This window comes from Pleurodeles waltl, chromosome 5 (assembly GCF_031143425.1).
Source record: "Pleurodeles waltl isolate 20211129_DDA chromosome 5, aPleWal1.hap1.20221129, whole genome shotgun sequence".
Classification (NCBI taxonomy): Eukaryota; Metazoa; Chordata; class Amphibia; order Caudata; family Salamandridae; genus Pleurodeles; species Pleurodeles waltl.
In genome coordinates this window covers 104587671-104602509 of record NC_090444.1, presented here as the reverse complement: position 1 = coordinate 104602509, position 14839 = coordinate 104587671, and the positions used below count along the sequence as shown (strand labels likewise).

Below are 14839 nucleotides of genomic sequence, written 5' to 3'. Positions count from 1 at the left end.
AAGTGGCTCAGAGTGCAGACATTGCATCACATAATTCTTTCAAATGCGCAGGCACTGCTGCAGCTCTGGGAAACTCTAGGTAGCAGAGAGAGAGTTCTGATGCTGGCTCTGCAGGAGAACTGCAGGACAGGGGCCTAAATGCATGGTGTTTGGATGTCGAAGAACATTTCAAGTCTCTTTCTTGAGCTTCTCTGACTTACCCGGCTTGAAGGAAGATGTTTTTGAGGGCAAAAACGACAGAGTATAATTGTGGGAATACCAGCTATGAAGGACTGGTGGTTATTGCTCCACTAGACAAATATGGTTTGGGTAGACACAAAATCTGAGATCAAAAAGAATGTTGGGTCCCAAAGTCTGGAAGCAATCTCCAAGGAAATCACCTATTTTTAACACTTTAGATGCACTTGAAAACCATAAAGCCCACATGTCTAACTTGACAAAAAAAATCAGGAGGCACACCCAATGGCTCTACAGAACGTCTAGTCCACCAGGTGAAAGTGTAAGACCGATCGGACAAAGCGAATAAAGCCGCACAGCTTTCCTAAACTATGCTAGGGTTTCTCTCTAGTCTGGCAGCAACCTGGTTACTAATGTATGACATCTGCTTTTAAGTTCAAAGGTTTTGGCATAAAACAGTGGTCCCCAACCTTTTGACTTCTGTGGACCCCCGTGTTATCATTAGTGGAACCTAGGGACCCCCAATGAATTATTACTGAAAGCTGGGGACCCAATCTGTTAAGATTATTTAATTTTCTAAGCAGTCACTGACCCCGAGGAGGCTTTGCGGACCCCCAGGGGTCTCCGGGCCACAGGTTGGGAACCACTGGTATAAAACATAAGTGGGTGCTAATGAGGAATCAGAGGTGACAGTAAATCACCTCATTGTTGGCAGACGATGAGGTGGGTAATAGGCTTGTACTGTGGTGTTGACTTTTACAGAAGTGTTAAAAGCCAGGCATATGTCAATGTTAAGTATTTCAACAGGAAACATTTTTCGGGAACCACAAGCATACATAATAAAATTAAGAAAATAAGTGCATATGTTACCTTTTTAATGGCATATTTGGGGTCATCAGGCAGGATCAATACAATTTTCCCATCCCAAAAAGCTGCTAAAATGCGTTCCTTCTTCCAACCCTATCAGTGAAAAGTAAGATAAAAATAGACAGTCAAGATAATTCAATCTATAAAACTATCTTCTACACAGATCTGAGAGAAATGAATTGAAAATAGAATTATCTAGTGCACCATGTGGAAAAACCACTATTAGTGTGCCATTTAAGTTACAGATTTTATCTGAAATTATATGGATTTGCATCCAAGGTAGCTTACTGGGCTCACTTAGTATTTGGCAGAAGTAGGACATTAATGTAAACCTGCAAATGCCCCACTCTACCAAATCCCCAGGTGAAAGAACAGTTGGGGTTTGAGCAACAGAGACACAGCAGACTCAATCATGGAAAATCCATCTCTAATGCCCATCACTATTCAAGTCACTGACTTCAATATGTTATAAGGCCGGATCTATTTAGGGTGGGTATTCCAATGCAGATTCTTCCTGCAAGGCTGATCCATGTATTTAAAAACAAGCAGAGACCCACAAGCATCAGTAAATGACCTATGGCAGCAGATTTCCCGCTGTTTTCGTTTTGCAGAAATACACCCCAACTTTGGGGTGCAGGCCAGCACTTGGATTGCAGCCTCTGCCATAGGAGACCTGTTCATGAAGGCATTTCTTTAATCTGTACTGAGATGAGCTGTGTATGTGCAGGCACAGAGGCACTGAATGCCTTCCCCATATTAATCTATACAGTTATTCATTAGTCGTGCTTGTGACCCATAAGAAGCCACTTAACCACTGACCGCACGGCACACAATTAGAGATATCTTTTAGATTGCCAACAGTTAAAATAAAGAGAATGTACTAGTGATCAGTTTTCTAAAACATCACTCGGATGAAAAAGTATTGGTAATGGCGGATTTATTTGATGCTGTTTGTGGTGGACAGCAACAGCATTTGTGATGCTGAAATGTAAAGTATGTCTTGCACAAATGTTTTAAGACAAATACTAATATTAGTATGAACATAAAATGAATGCTGAAATAGCATTAAGATCAGACCAAGAATCTTTATGAAGAAAATGGGCTATCTGAGTTCAGCACTGGCAGGTGCCCCTACTCTTTTGGGTTGTATTTCCTTTATATACTTGCTGTTCTTCATCCTTATAATGTGCACAAATCTATTTAGTCAGTATTTTAACCAGACCCCTGCAACATTTCATTCTTTTAGGGATAGCCTGCACTGTCCTATGGCCAATTTCCTGGCCTGCCGTGAGGGTCAACCTTTTACCGCTAAGTCCCACGTGCCCACTAAATGCCCCTGTCTGAAGAGTCCTTTGGACCCTTACACATTTCCAGTGGATCCTTTCAATTAAAACCGCCTGTGTACAATTCTGTGCTTTCTCCTTTGTATTGGCAAAACTCTTTACGATCCTTCCTTACCATCCTGATACATCCCATATATTTACCTTTATCAACCCAGTGGTCATATGAGTTGTGAACAGGTGCCCCACTTACTCAGTGTTCCTGCAGAGACCCCTATATTTCGAAATAAGTCGACAACACACAGGGTCAGCACAATATATGCCTGCGGCTATATACTACATCAAAATTACCTAGAACACAGCCTAGTGGTTCAAAAATGTTTGTTTTTTTCTGTATATGCCACATTCTATATGAGCACCAGGTTCTTCCTTTCCTCATGTAGTCATTATGGACACTATGCACTCTTTTCTCGTTTCCATCTTGCTGCACATTTTTTTTTTTTTTTTTTAATGGTCCTCTTACGATTAGAGCTACTAAACCCATCTTACTGAATTGCACAGGCTACACATACATTCTTTTATTTTGGTATTACATATTGTTTTCAGTGATGCATTCATCGGACTCGTATCTCTTTACCTATTATTAATTGGGTTGTTGGTGAACCATTGTTTTTTCATACATGCTTCTTATTCAATGGCTTGCCATGCCCATCTTGTATTTGTCGCTCCCCTGGAGCACAGCCTCTTTACCTGCGTCTTTTTACTACTTGCTTTTAAAGAAATACTTTTGTGTTTTTCCCCTTAAGCACTCCAAGAGAGTGCGTGATTTTTTTTCCCCAACTGTTTCCCCTCTGAGCTTATCCTCCTCCCACTGTGTTGCTCTCTCTAATCCGTCTTCTTTTCTTCCCACTCCACCTTAATTTTGTTTTGTTGCTTAGGTTCTCCACAACAAGTGGTTTCCAGCTGTCTCCATTGTACGCTTCCCTTCCCATCTTTACCACTTTCCTGTGAACGTCTGTGATGTTCTCCTCTTGTGCTTCTTCCCCTGTCCTCCTTTCCTCCGAGTGCTCCGTTTCTCATCCCCTGCTTGCGTTATACCCCCAGCCTTCCAACAGCTGCAGCCCCTTCCGCCCTTTTTTAAAATTGCACCTTTGCGGTAAAAAAAAAAAAATCTTTATTTTTTAAATATAACAATCCAAATGGAGAGGTCCTGTCTTGATTCTCCATACATCCAGATTCAAAAAGCCTAACGGGTGGAGGTGTGGGACGCATTGTTCAGGGCAACACAGCTTTTTAGCATGTCTGTTTAGTACGTTTAAAAGCAGCAACTTCTTACTTCAAATGAAAAAAACAGATATAAACCAAATGTGACAGGAGGATTCATGGAACGTGCGTCATTTCAGACAGTTCGGGATTTTAACAAGCAACAGGATCTTATAAATTCCATGCATGATGATGGCAAAAATCAGAAACTGGTTGAAAAAGTCACATAGCATTCAGCCTTTTGGGAGCTTACAAGTCCCTGTTCACATATTTTGTTCGTCCACATGCATCATGGATAAAAACAAATATCAACAGTGACTTATTTTGGATTTTTTTTTTTAACTAGTGAAAATGGAATCATTTCAGGAAACGGTTTCTGTATTAATGTATGCTAATCTAGGTTATCATCATCATCATAGCTTTATTTCGGTAAAACACAAATACCATAAAAGCACATCACAAAAAATCACAATTTTACAAAAATAGACTATGGATAAAAGTCCTTGAATGTAAAACGTTTTCCCTTTAAGATCATACCATATAAAATCGTGATAGAAAACATATTACATTTTCCATAATAAATATCGTGAAACAAATATATTCCTAATTCAAAACGACAGATGGGTTAAAATGAAAGTACAAAACATTCCCATTATGAACTCCTATTAATGGGATGATTTTAACATTTTTGTTCTAACACACCAAATTTCATCTAAATAGCTTGCTAAGGCAAATGCCACCGTGCCCTCGGTATTAGACCTAAAAATTCTGAGGGCAGTAAAACGATTCTGGAAGCCCATGATTCTACAAAGAGGTACAATCTATTTGATTCGTTGTTTATCATAAGCAGGACAATGGAATAGTACATGTGCACTACATTCAGGAAGGCAGCATCCCAACGGACAAAGATTGGCATAAGGATCCTCTTTAGACTAAGTACAGGTGAAAGAACGTAGCGGTAGCGAGCCTAGCCTGAATCTGATGTAAAGGGGCGCGGGCTCGAGGGAATGTAATCAAATCCATATACGATTCAAACTCGTAGTGACATTTGACTGATGTAAACTTGTCCGTCAAACTACCTAGAGGGACCTCTGCTAAATTTCCCACTTTTAGCCACCGCCAATATCCATCCTTTACAACTTGTGCCACATTTTTGGGTAAATTATTAGGAGCCATCCAAAAATGGGCCAGCCCCAGTTTAGTCAGACTAGCCCTAACATACTTGCACCAGGGGATTTTTTCCATGTTGTTTCCACTAATCAGAGCTTTCAATCATGTCCTAAACGGGCTAAGTATATCCAAGGACCATATTCTGATCCAATATAATATTGGTTTCAGCGCTGCTATATGAGCAATAGAATCAAGGTTCATGTCCATGCGTACAGGCAAAGTAGGAGAACTAGTGGGTATTCTGAGAATAGACTTTATAAAAGAGTTTTCAGCAATCTCCAGATCCTTTATGTTACCATGTCCCCATAGCTCCGCTCCATAAAGAGCCTTCCCTCTTGCTTGTAGCTTGTATATTTCCATTACTGGAGTGATTGTGAATCTAGGGGACCTGTTTGCAAATCTCAGTACGCCACCCAGGTTCTGCTTCAGTGACATGTGTGCCCTTGCTATCTGGGCCTGCCATCTATGCGTATCCTCCAGTCTAACCCCCAGATACACAAATTCAGCAACTCTCTCCAACTCTACCCCTTCCATAGAGATGCTCTTTCTTACTTTATGTTTGTTGTCACCAAAGATCATGTACTTTGTTTTCATAGAATTCACTTCAAGATCATGATCTCTAAAGAAGGATGTGAATTTTTGGAGTAAGTTTGCTAAACCAGACACAGTTTGGGATAGCAATAATGTATCGTCCGCAAAGAGCAGGCACGGTGTCTTCACCCCGCCTAATTTGGGAGCATCGTTGTCACAAGCAAATAGATAAGGAATACAAGCGTTTATAAATATTAGGAAGAGGGTTGGGGCCAAAACACACCCTTGTCTCACTCCCCTTTTAATTGGGATCTCTCTTGTTACTTCCCCATTTTCTCCCCATCTAACTTTGGCGAAGGTCTTATTGTACAAGCTTTTGATTGTATTTAATAGCGTACATGGGAGTCCTGCGCTATCCAGTATCTCCCATAGCTTTTGACGTGGGACCAAGTCAAATGCAGATCTAAGATCCACGAAGGCTACGAATAACTTCCCTCCTTCCAGGTCGACAGACTTCCATTTAATCGTGAGGAATCTAAATATCTGGTCGATTGTGCTAATTTTTTCCCTAAAGCCAGCTTGGAAGTCACTCAGGATTTGTGATTCTTGCATCCATACCTTAGTTCTCATCAGGATCTGATGGCAAAATATTTTTTCGAGGTTATCCAAAAGACTAATTGGCCTGCAATTTATTGGGTCAGATCTATTTCCCTTTTCATAGATAGGTATAATGATAGCACCCTTCCAGGTGCGAGGATAATTTCCAGTGGCCAAGACTGCATTTGATACTTTATTTATATATGGGACCCATATCTCTTGGTCAGATTTGTATCAATCAGCCAGAATACCATCGAGACCAGGAGTCTTTCCCGTTTTTTGGGCCATAATAGCCTCTTTTGTTTCAGATAGTGTAAATGGCATAGGGTTTTTCTCAGAGAGAGAACCCAGTTTGTACGCCTCAGGATCATGAACTTCCTCTTCATAGAGTTTCGTGAAGTGATCAGCCCAAGTATCGGCGGGGATATGGCAGTCAAGTCTATTGCCCTGGTTTCGCCCATTGGAAGCTACCAGGGACCAAAAACGTTTTATATGCTTTTTCCTGGCTGCTGTCAATAGGTTCTGCCAGGCCTCCATTTCCCAATTGTTTTTGACATGCTTTATTGTTAACGCATTATCTCGTCTGGCATTCGTTATCAGGGTTTTATCTCTTGATTTGATCGCTTTGATCAAGCCATTTCTAGCAACCCTGCATGTTTTGTCAAACCACCTGTGACAGAAACGCACCGGGTGTTTGACGTCTCTACTAGTTTTTTGGAAAAGATCCCGCAGAGTAACAAATAATGCCATATGGAGACTTAGGATCTCATTTGGAGAATGGAAAGAAGAGGTTTCAACAAGCTGATGTGTTGATACTATATCATACATAGTCTTCTGCAATTTTGTTGACTTTTGGAAACACTCTCATTTCAAGGTACGCTTGTTAGATGAGTGTTAGGGGCAGAGAAACTCTTATTACAATGGGTATCCTCATTTTCTAGAATTAGGCCCTCGTAGGTGACTAAAACTGGGGCGTGGTCACTTGTATACTGTCTTCCTACATGCATATCATGTACACAAAACCAAATTCTTGTATCAATTACCGCATAATCCAATGTACTACTATACTGGCCTCTAAAAATAAAGTGTGCTTAGCAGGTATGTCCGAGGGAAAACGGCCATTCGCGGGGCGAAGGCCATGAGTGATCATAAAATGAATAAATTGGAGCACTCTACTGTTTGACCTGACCTGTTTCTTTAGAGAGGAAATAGGCGGGATATTCCATGCTGCGTCTTCTAATTGAATTACTTCTGAGAAAGCACAATTTGGTTCAAGTGTTACATTTAGGTCCCCTACAATAAAAATAAAATGCGAATTTATATATTCTGAAACTAAGGCATTTAGTACATAGAAGGTTTTAAACAGTTTGTTTGGGGGACCTGGTCCATTGTAGATATTAATACATAGTAGAAAAGAACCACACTTCTGCTGTATGGATAAGGCCAATATGTCCTCTGAGTCCACTTCAATTTCTTTAATTTTCCCCTTGACTGTAATCTTCAGCCATATAATGAGCCCTCCAGCTGGTCTCCCCATCGGGGAAGGACTTGCTGATTTGCAGTAGGATTTGAAACCTTGCCTAAGTACATTATCTATCATCCATGTTTCTTGGAAAAAACAAATATCAAAGTTGTCGATGTAGACCCCCCCAGTCTGGATCAGCCAATTTAGTACGAATTCCTGCCAAATTCCATGACAAAAGGTTTGGAGTTAAATGCCTATCGCTTACGGTCTTCTTCAGTGAAGGTGCAAGACTACACATGTTACCATTTGGGTTTTTAGAGGTAGAGCTAAACAAAACATTTTTTATACCTGGCAATGGAGATTTCTCCCTCCTTTCAGCAGGAGGCTCTAATGAGGCCCCCTTTTCCCCCAAAAATGTAAAGTTGGGGAACTTCCTTTGATCCTGTTCGGGAATAAGTCAATCAGATTCATCTGCCAGGGGTAATTGGACAGGACTCTTTAATGTTGTTGAAACATTCACAGGGGGACTATCCTGGTGGTTTGATTGTACCAAAGGTCTCTTAGAAGCTCGTGAGTTCATAATTGGCACATGGTCTTTTTCGGGCCAGCAACTTTTAAAGTAGATCTTCGAACCATTTTTCAAAGGGTTTCTCATTTCTAGAGATAGGAGACCCTCTACCAAATGAGGGGTAGATAATGTCAGCTTTATCGTATCAAATTGGCCTACCGATGCGGGATATCGCTGGGCAGAGATTATGTCTAAGTGTATTACAGAGCTACATTGGCGAGTGTGTCGAATCCAGTGTATGACTATTTTTTAGGGACATCATGTCTTCTTTAGTATCTGTTGCTACGGCTGGAACCCTGCACATATAAATTGAATAATCATAGTCTCTAGGCTGGAATGCATTTTGTGCGGAGTTTACAACCCTTGTATGCTTTGGGTGGACCAATATTGGTACACAAGGATTTTTTTTTAGTTCCAAAGGGACTACTCTGGCCAGATGATGGAGCAGAGTTTGCCTGAGCTGAGGCACTATGTGGCTGTAGCAAAGATTTTTCCTTAATTTTCCCAGGAAAAGGTGCTTTATAAGGCCTTGTTTTAGTGGATGGCTCATGGTTATTTGGATTGCAAAGTTCCATAAGGGTACTTTTAGAACGGAGTAAAGACAAGACCTCAGCTAAAGAAGACTTTAGGTCTTTCTCTTCTTTTAATTCTACAACAAGAGTTAACAGGTCCTTCTGCGTGGGAAGAATAGAATGTTGACTAGTGGCTTGATCATTAGAAACACCCTGATCATCGTTAGGGCCCAGGGACTCCAGAGCAGAGAAACGGTTTGAACATGGGATCTCATGGACAATCACACTTCTGGCTGGGGTTTCCTCCACACTTGACGAGGCTCCATATGGGCCCCCTTTGCTTTGGGAAGGTGAGGGCCTTGCTATGACATCGCTGATAAGGATATTTCCCTTGTCACAGGGTTTTAGGAAAGTTGAAAGGGAGCCATTTTTTAAGCACTTTTGTGGTTCTTTATCTTTTTTGGTCAGCAAGGCCTCCACTTCCTCTATTAAGATGTCAATATCATCTGCCACACAACCAGACGGAGCGCGAGGAGTTTTAAACAACTTGGGAATCTTAGGCTGGGCATTTCCCCCTGGTGGGCTATTTCTGGCTTTGCGTTTCCCCATAGGAGCTGTTCGCTAAAACTAAAAAATACCTAAAAGTCTGGAAAGAGGAAATATCTACACAGAGTTTGAACTGTAGAAAATCCTACCTTACAACAAAGGGGGGATTGCCCAGCCCAGCCCGGCCTTCTGTCGGTCTCTGTCGGGCACAGACAGGCCAACCCTTGGCCCGGGATTCGCCCGCGGGCGTCCCGCGCCGCGGGATGTTGCTGCGCGCTTTGTAGCGCCCGCGATGCCTTGTCCAGCCCCCTCAGGTTGGCGAGTGCTCCTGGGACTCGTAGTCCCACCAGGAGCCAGGAATCAGGTGGAGAGGATGCCCCGGGTGTTGAGGCGTGCTTTGTAGCGCCTGCGATGCCTTGTCCAGCCCCCTCCGGTTGGCGAGTGCTCCTGGGACTCGTAGTCCCACCAGGAGCCAGGAATCAGGTGGAGAGGATGTCCCGGGTGTTGCGGCGCGCTTTGTAGCACCCGCGATGCCTTGTCCAGCCCTCTCCGGTTGGCGAGTGCTCCTGGGACTCGTAGTCCCACCAGGAGCCAGGAATCAGGTGGAGAGGATGCCCCGGGTGTTGAGGCGCGCTTTGTAGCACCTGCGATGCCTTGTCCAGCCCCCTCCGGTTGGCGAGTGCTCCTGGGACTCGTAGTCCCACCAGGAGCCAGGAATCAGGTTGTCAATATATTCTCCTTTCTCCTGGCATGTTTAGGTGAGGAAGCAAGATCCATGCACCAACGCGATATGCATGAGCCTTGCAGAACTGCAGAAAGGAGTGATGGGAAGATGTAGAAAGGAAGGAAAAGTGACGGGAAAGTAGTGCAAATCCAAGAAAAAGAATCTCCCACCGGCAGGCTATAAACTTTCTTTTTTTTAAAGAAGCTAAACTAAGCTAGTAGGTCAATACAGAGAGGCAATGTAAGACTCCTGTATATATGTCAGTACTGGATCTCAGTGTCAGTGTCTGGATATTGGTGTTGTGAGGGCCATGCTAATATTTCAATACTGGAATTTCAGTAAATAGAGGAAGCAAGATGGAGACCTTCTAAAGGATCTGCAGGTGTCTCATTACTGGCATCCCAATGCATAGATAGGTGCATTAGGACTCCTTGGCTGTTTTATTTCTCTAAATCTAGAAGACCAGAGTACTGTGATGGTCAAACTAAAGGTGCTTTGTGAGAGCATTGTGGCTATGCAAGTATTGGTAAAGGGGTCTATTTCAGGTCAGTACCTAGGTTCATTTTCAGAGTTTGTAGGATGTTTCGACCCTTTAACAGCAGTGCGTGCATGATCAAATTCAATATCTGTGAAAGCTTCTATGTTGGGATAACTGTGTGGTGCAAATCAGAGCAAGAGACATAGAATAAGTTCCTACCTTGTTACGGGTTCTAGTACCAAGTTTCTCAGACAGGTTTGTAAATGTGCCTCAACCCATGATGATATTAATCAACATTACTGGGCCCAGTACTGGATCAATGTATCTCAAACTTAACATGCACCACATGCTACTGTTTTGATTTACAAACTGTTGCAGATACGGCAAGGGATGTATTACCTGACGGGCTAGAGCACTTGCCTTTCCTAGACAGAGAGCCTCTCTTCTCAGGGTGAGAAAGGGAATAGGGTGAAAGGCCAGAGCCCAGATGGGCCATTTCAAGACGTAGGTTTCCCTGGGCGATCAAAAGAAATGGCACCTCTTCACATCCCTCATCTTCCCCTTTTCTGCTACCCATTAGTGTTCATCTTTTCAGCTCAATTTCTCCTGAATCTGTTGTAGCCTTCTATATCATTTATCCTCCTTCACATATCCAACCCTCTTCATAACATCCTTTCACACCCTCCTCTTTCAAACTCATCACCTCACCCTATCATTTAATGCCCTACTCTTTGCTATCCTCTCACCCCATTTCTTTTCTCTGTTAAATACCTTACTCTTCCATTCTCATAATTTTTGCAGATGACTTCTAGTTAGACATCGAGCTCTTCTTCTCAGAACCACCTCTCCATAGCATCCCGTTCCCGCCTGCTCCTATTACTTACAATGCTTCTCTAACATACACCTTCACCATCTCGTCAATAAAATTCTCCCCTCATTCATCCTCCACACACCCCCCCAAAAATCCTCACCTTACCTAATCTTCTCATACACCCTCATGACTATCACACTCTCTAACGCCCGAGTCCGATACTTTTATTCTTTTTCTTCCACACAGAGACACAAAGACTCAAGTACCTGGCAGTTGTGGCTGCTTCTTACTCTGCTGATCTTAAAATTACTGCTAACCACCAAAGCAAAAAGCGTGTGAGAGATTGCGAGCTTGGGACTGATTGAGAATGAAAAGTGGCACATGTGTGAAACTGCTTCAGATGGAACTAAATTGGCAATTACGTTTTTTGAGTGTGTAAAGCACACATGTTAAAAGTCAGTCTCCTTCATTTCAAGACCAGCCACGTTACAGCCTCTTTGAATTCAGCATAAGTACTTACTCCCACCTTGGCACTGAATATTAGAAATGAGATGTTTGCAACTGCACTCCGGACATCAGAAACTTGGGAGCCTGCATGCAGGAAGTGATTTTTAACTTCCTGGCAAAGGACGCTGAATGGACTGCTGAGAATTTGTTAAATTTTGTGAAGTCAATTTCTTAATAAGAATATCGGTTTTTGAGCAAATGATGCTAGCTTAGTGGTAACAAAGTATTATAAAAATGAGCACTCATGAGGCCAACACTATCGAGAAATAGCAAAGGCCAATGGTTGGCAGCTGAAAGGGGGCGGAGTCACAAAGAGCAACATTTATTTTTTTGAAACTGTGCCCTAAAGAGTTTCACAAGAGGACAACTGTAATAGCAACTCTGTTCTGGCTTACTCAATTTGCCACACAGGCCAAACTGAAAAATATTGCCTGTTGCAGAGATCTTTGTATATGCAGCAAGTTCCACGGTACAATGGCGCTTTAATAACATTATTGCACTTGCTAGAAAGATCTGTGTGCTTTCTAGTCACAGGTTGAACTGACCATAAATTTACATACAAGGAAATGCTGTAAAGCACAGCATGCACACTGCAGCTCACAGATTTGTTTTTTATGCAAATAGTTGGTAGTGTTTTTGCTGTACAGCTACGTCTAACCAGCAAATCACATGTTAAACTCTTGTCATTTAGCTTAGAGAGTTATGACCATGGATCAAGGAGCTCCATGCAAACCACGATGCATATATTTAGAATCTTTCTTTTTTCTTCAATCTTTTGTTATTCTAGGGTTGCTAAAAAAGGCATTACTTTGGATAGTAATACAAATAATTAAGTGTTATATAGAGAAAGTTAGTGTAATAACTTATGGACAGATACATCTAACGTTCTTACAATGAATATGCAGATTTCTTGAATACAAAGCTTGCAAAGGTCAAAATTCTAGCCCTATCCCTTAGCCCCACCCACTGCTCCTTCGGAAGAGTACTTGCACAGACATTTTCCATTTAAAATACTGTGCCAATCTACTATAAAAACATACAGCTGGCTCATGATAATCACAGACCTCACTTCCTCATTGCAGTCAGTGTGTGTTCCACAAAAAGGTAGTTTCTTACCTGTAACTCCAGTTCTCTCGTAGGGGTATTTCCATGATAGTCATAAGTGTAGAATAACTCCCCGCCCGCCTGCGGGGACCCCGGAGCACTTTTTCCAATATCACTTCTTAAGTGTCCCTGTTCGCCTTACTTCAGAAAGGCCTGCCAAGACACTTAATGTTCCCATGCAGCCTCTAGGAAGGGCTACAGTGTCCCAGCTTCTTCATTCAGATTGCCCTTGAATTAAAATCATTAAAATGCTTGACAAATAAAAGCCATTTTTCAGACAAACTGCTTCCAAAAACTTCTTTTATTTCACAAAAAACTCTTAAGAAGCAGTGCAGAACAGTGTAGCCCATAGGCTGCCATTAGTAATGAAGAAAAAAGATTCTGTGCCTTTAAGAACAGCCAGCCCTCCAGTATCCCATCATGCCTAGAGAGAGGCTGTTACCTCAGTTCTTTTTGCAGGTAGTTACTGGCTGACAATAGGAATAAACGTAATCAAGACATCTAACTGCTCCCCCGGGGTGGAGGGAGGGTTGCTTATGACTATCATGGAAATACCCCTACGAGAGAACTGGAGTTACAGGTAAGAAACTATACCTTCTCTCGTAGGGGATTTCCATGTATAGTCATAAGCGTAGAATAGAATACCAAGCCCATCCCAAAACCCGCCGAGGAGCAGTTAGAGAAATCTGTGAATATGTTCTCAAGCAAAAAGGTTTCTAAGAGAAGCCTGGCCTACTTGAGCATCTACCCTAGCGTCCGAATCCAGACAATAATGTTTAGTAAAGGTGTGAACTGATCTCCAAGTCGCAGCTTTACAAATTTCTGCTAATGGAACATTCCGCAATAGAGCAGTGGTAGCCGCTTTTCCTCTGGTGGAATGGGCTTTAGGCTTACCCTGTAAGGTTTTCTTAGCTAGTTGATAACACAATAAAAGACAAGAGACTATCCATCTCGCTATTGATTGCTTGGAGGTGGCTAAGCCAGTACGTTCAGATCCGTAATTAACAAACAGTTGTGTAGTCCTCCGTAAAGGATTGGTCTTATCTAGATAAAATTTCAATACTCTCTTAACATCTAGAGAATGGAGCGCCCTCTCAGCTGGGGTGGAAGGGTGTGGAAAGAACGTGGGTAAGGAAATCGACTGGTTAATGTGGAAGTCGGATATGACCTTAGGTAGAAACTTTGGATGTGTTCGTAAGACTACTTTGGAAGAATGAAATATTGTGTAAGGCTCGTGTGCACAGAGGGCCTGGATTTCGATGACCCTTCGTGTCGAGGTGATCGCTACTAGAAAGGCTGTCTTCCAAGTGAGGTGTTGGAGGGATGCCTTGTGTATCAGTTCAAATGGGTGCTGCATTAAACGTGAAAGGACAACATTAAGTTCCCATGGTGGTGAAGGGTGTCTAATTGGAGGAAAGACCTTTAACCCCTCTAGAAAATCTTTTATCACTGGGATTCTGAAGGAGGTCTGCGAAGGAGTCTTCCTAGAAGCAGTTAAGGCTGCCAAATGCACTTTTATGGAAGAAAGCTGCAGGCCCGATCGTGCCAGATGCAACAAATAAGGGAGAATGACATCTTCGCAAGATGTAGGATCTATCCCTTTGGAGGAACACCAGATGCAGAATCTTTTCCATTTGAACGAGTACGGCGAACGAGTAGACAGCCTCTTTGCCTCCTTTAAAATGTCCATACAATCCTGAGGCAGGTTTAGGTGACCATACTGGACTAGCTCAGGAGCCATGCCGCCAAATTCAATGATGAGAGATTAGGATGCCTCATTAGTCCGCCGAATTTCGTCAGGAGGTCCGGTCTGCAGGGTAGCCTGAGATGGGGCTGGAGTGATTTCTGAAGCAGATCCGGGAAACACCACAGTCTCGGCCACTCTGGTGCAATGAGGATCATTGTGGCTGATGTCATCAACAGTTTGAGGAGGACTGCTGGGATCAGCGGAATCGGTGGAAAGGCGTACAGAAATTTGTTGTACCAGTCTATCCACAGAGCATTGCCCAGCGATTCTGGGTGGTAAAACCTGGCGGCGAAGTCATGGCATTTCCTGTTTTCCTCTGTGGCGAATAGGTCGATAGAAGGTGTGCCCCACAAACGGAAAATGTCTTGAGCGACATCTTCGTTGAGCACCCACTCGTGGTTCTCCTCTAGAACTCTGCTGAGGGCATCCGCTTGCATGTTCTGAACCCCTGGAAGATGGGTAGCCACTATGTTCAATTTCCTGGCTAGGAGC

The 14839-nt window shown here is 42.7% G+C and overlaps 1 protein-coding gene across 3 annotated transcripts in view; it reads right to left on the bottom strand.

Annotated features, from left to right (window-relative positions):
* ESCO2 (establishment of sister chromatid cohesion N-acetyltransferase 2) overlaps positions 1 to 14839 on the bottom strand; it is a 182005-nt gene that overhangs the window by 38883 nt on the left and 128283 nt on the right. For all 3 annotated transcript variants that reach the window (XM_069233721.1, XM_069233720.1, XM_069233722.1), the window contains exon 8: positions 1048 to 1137. In XM_069233721.1, coding sequence (XP_069089822.1) covers positions 1048 to 1137 — 90 coding nt within the window. The remainder of the gene's footprint in view (positions 1 to 1047; positions 1138 to 14839) is intronic.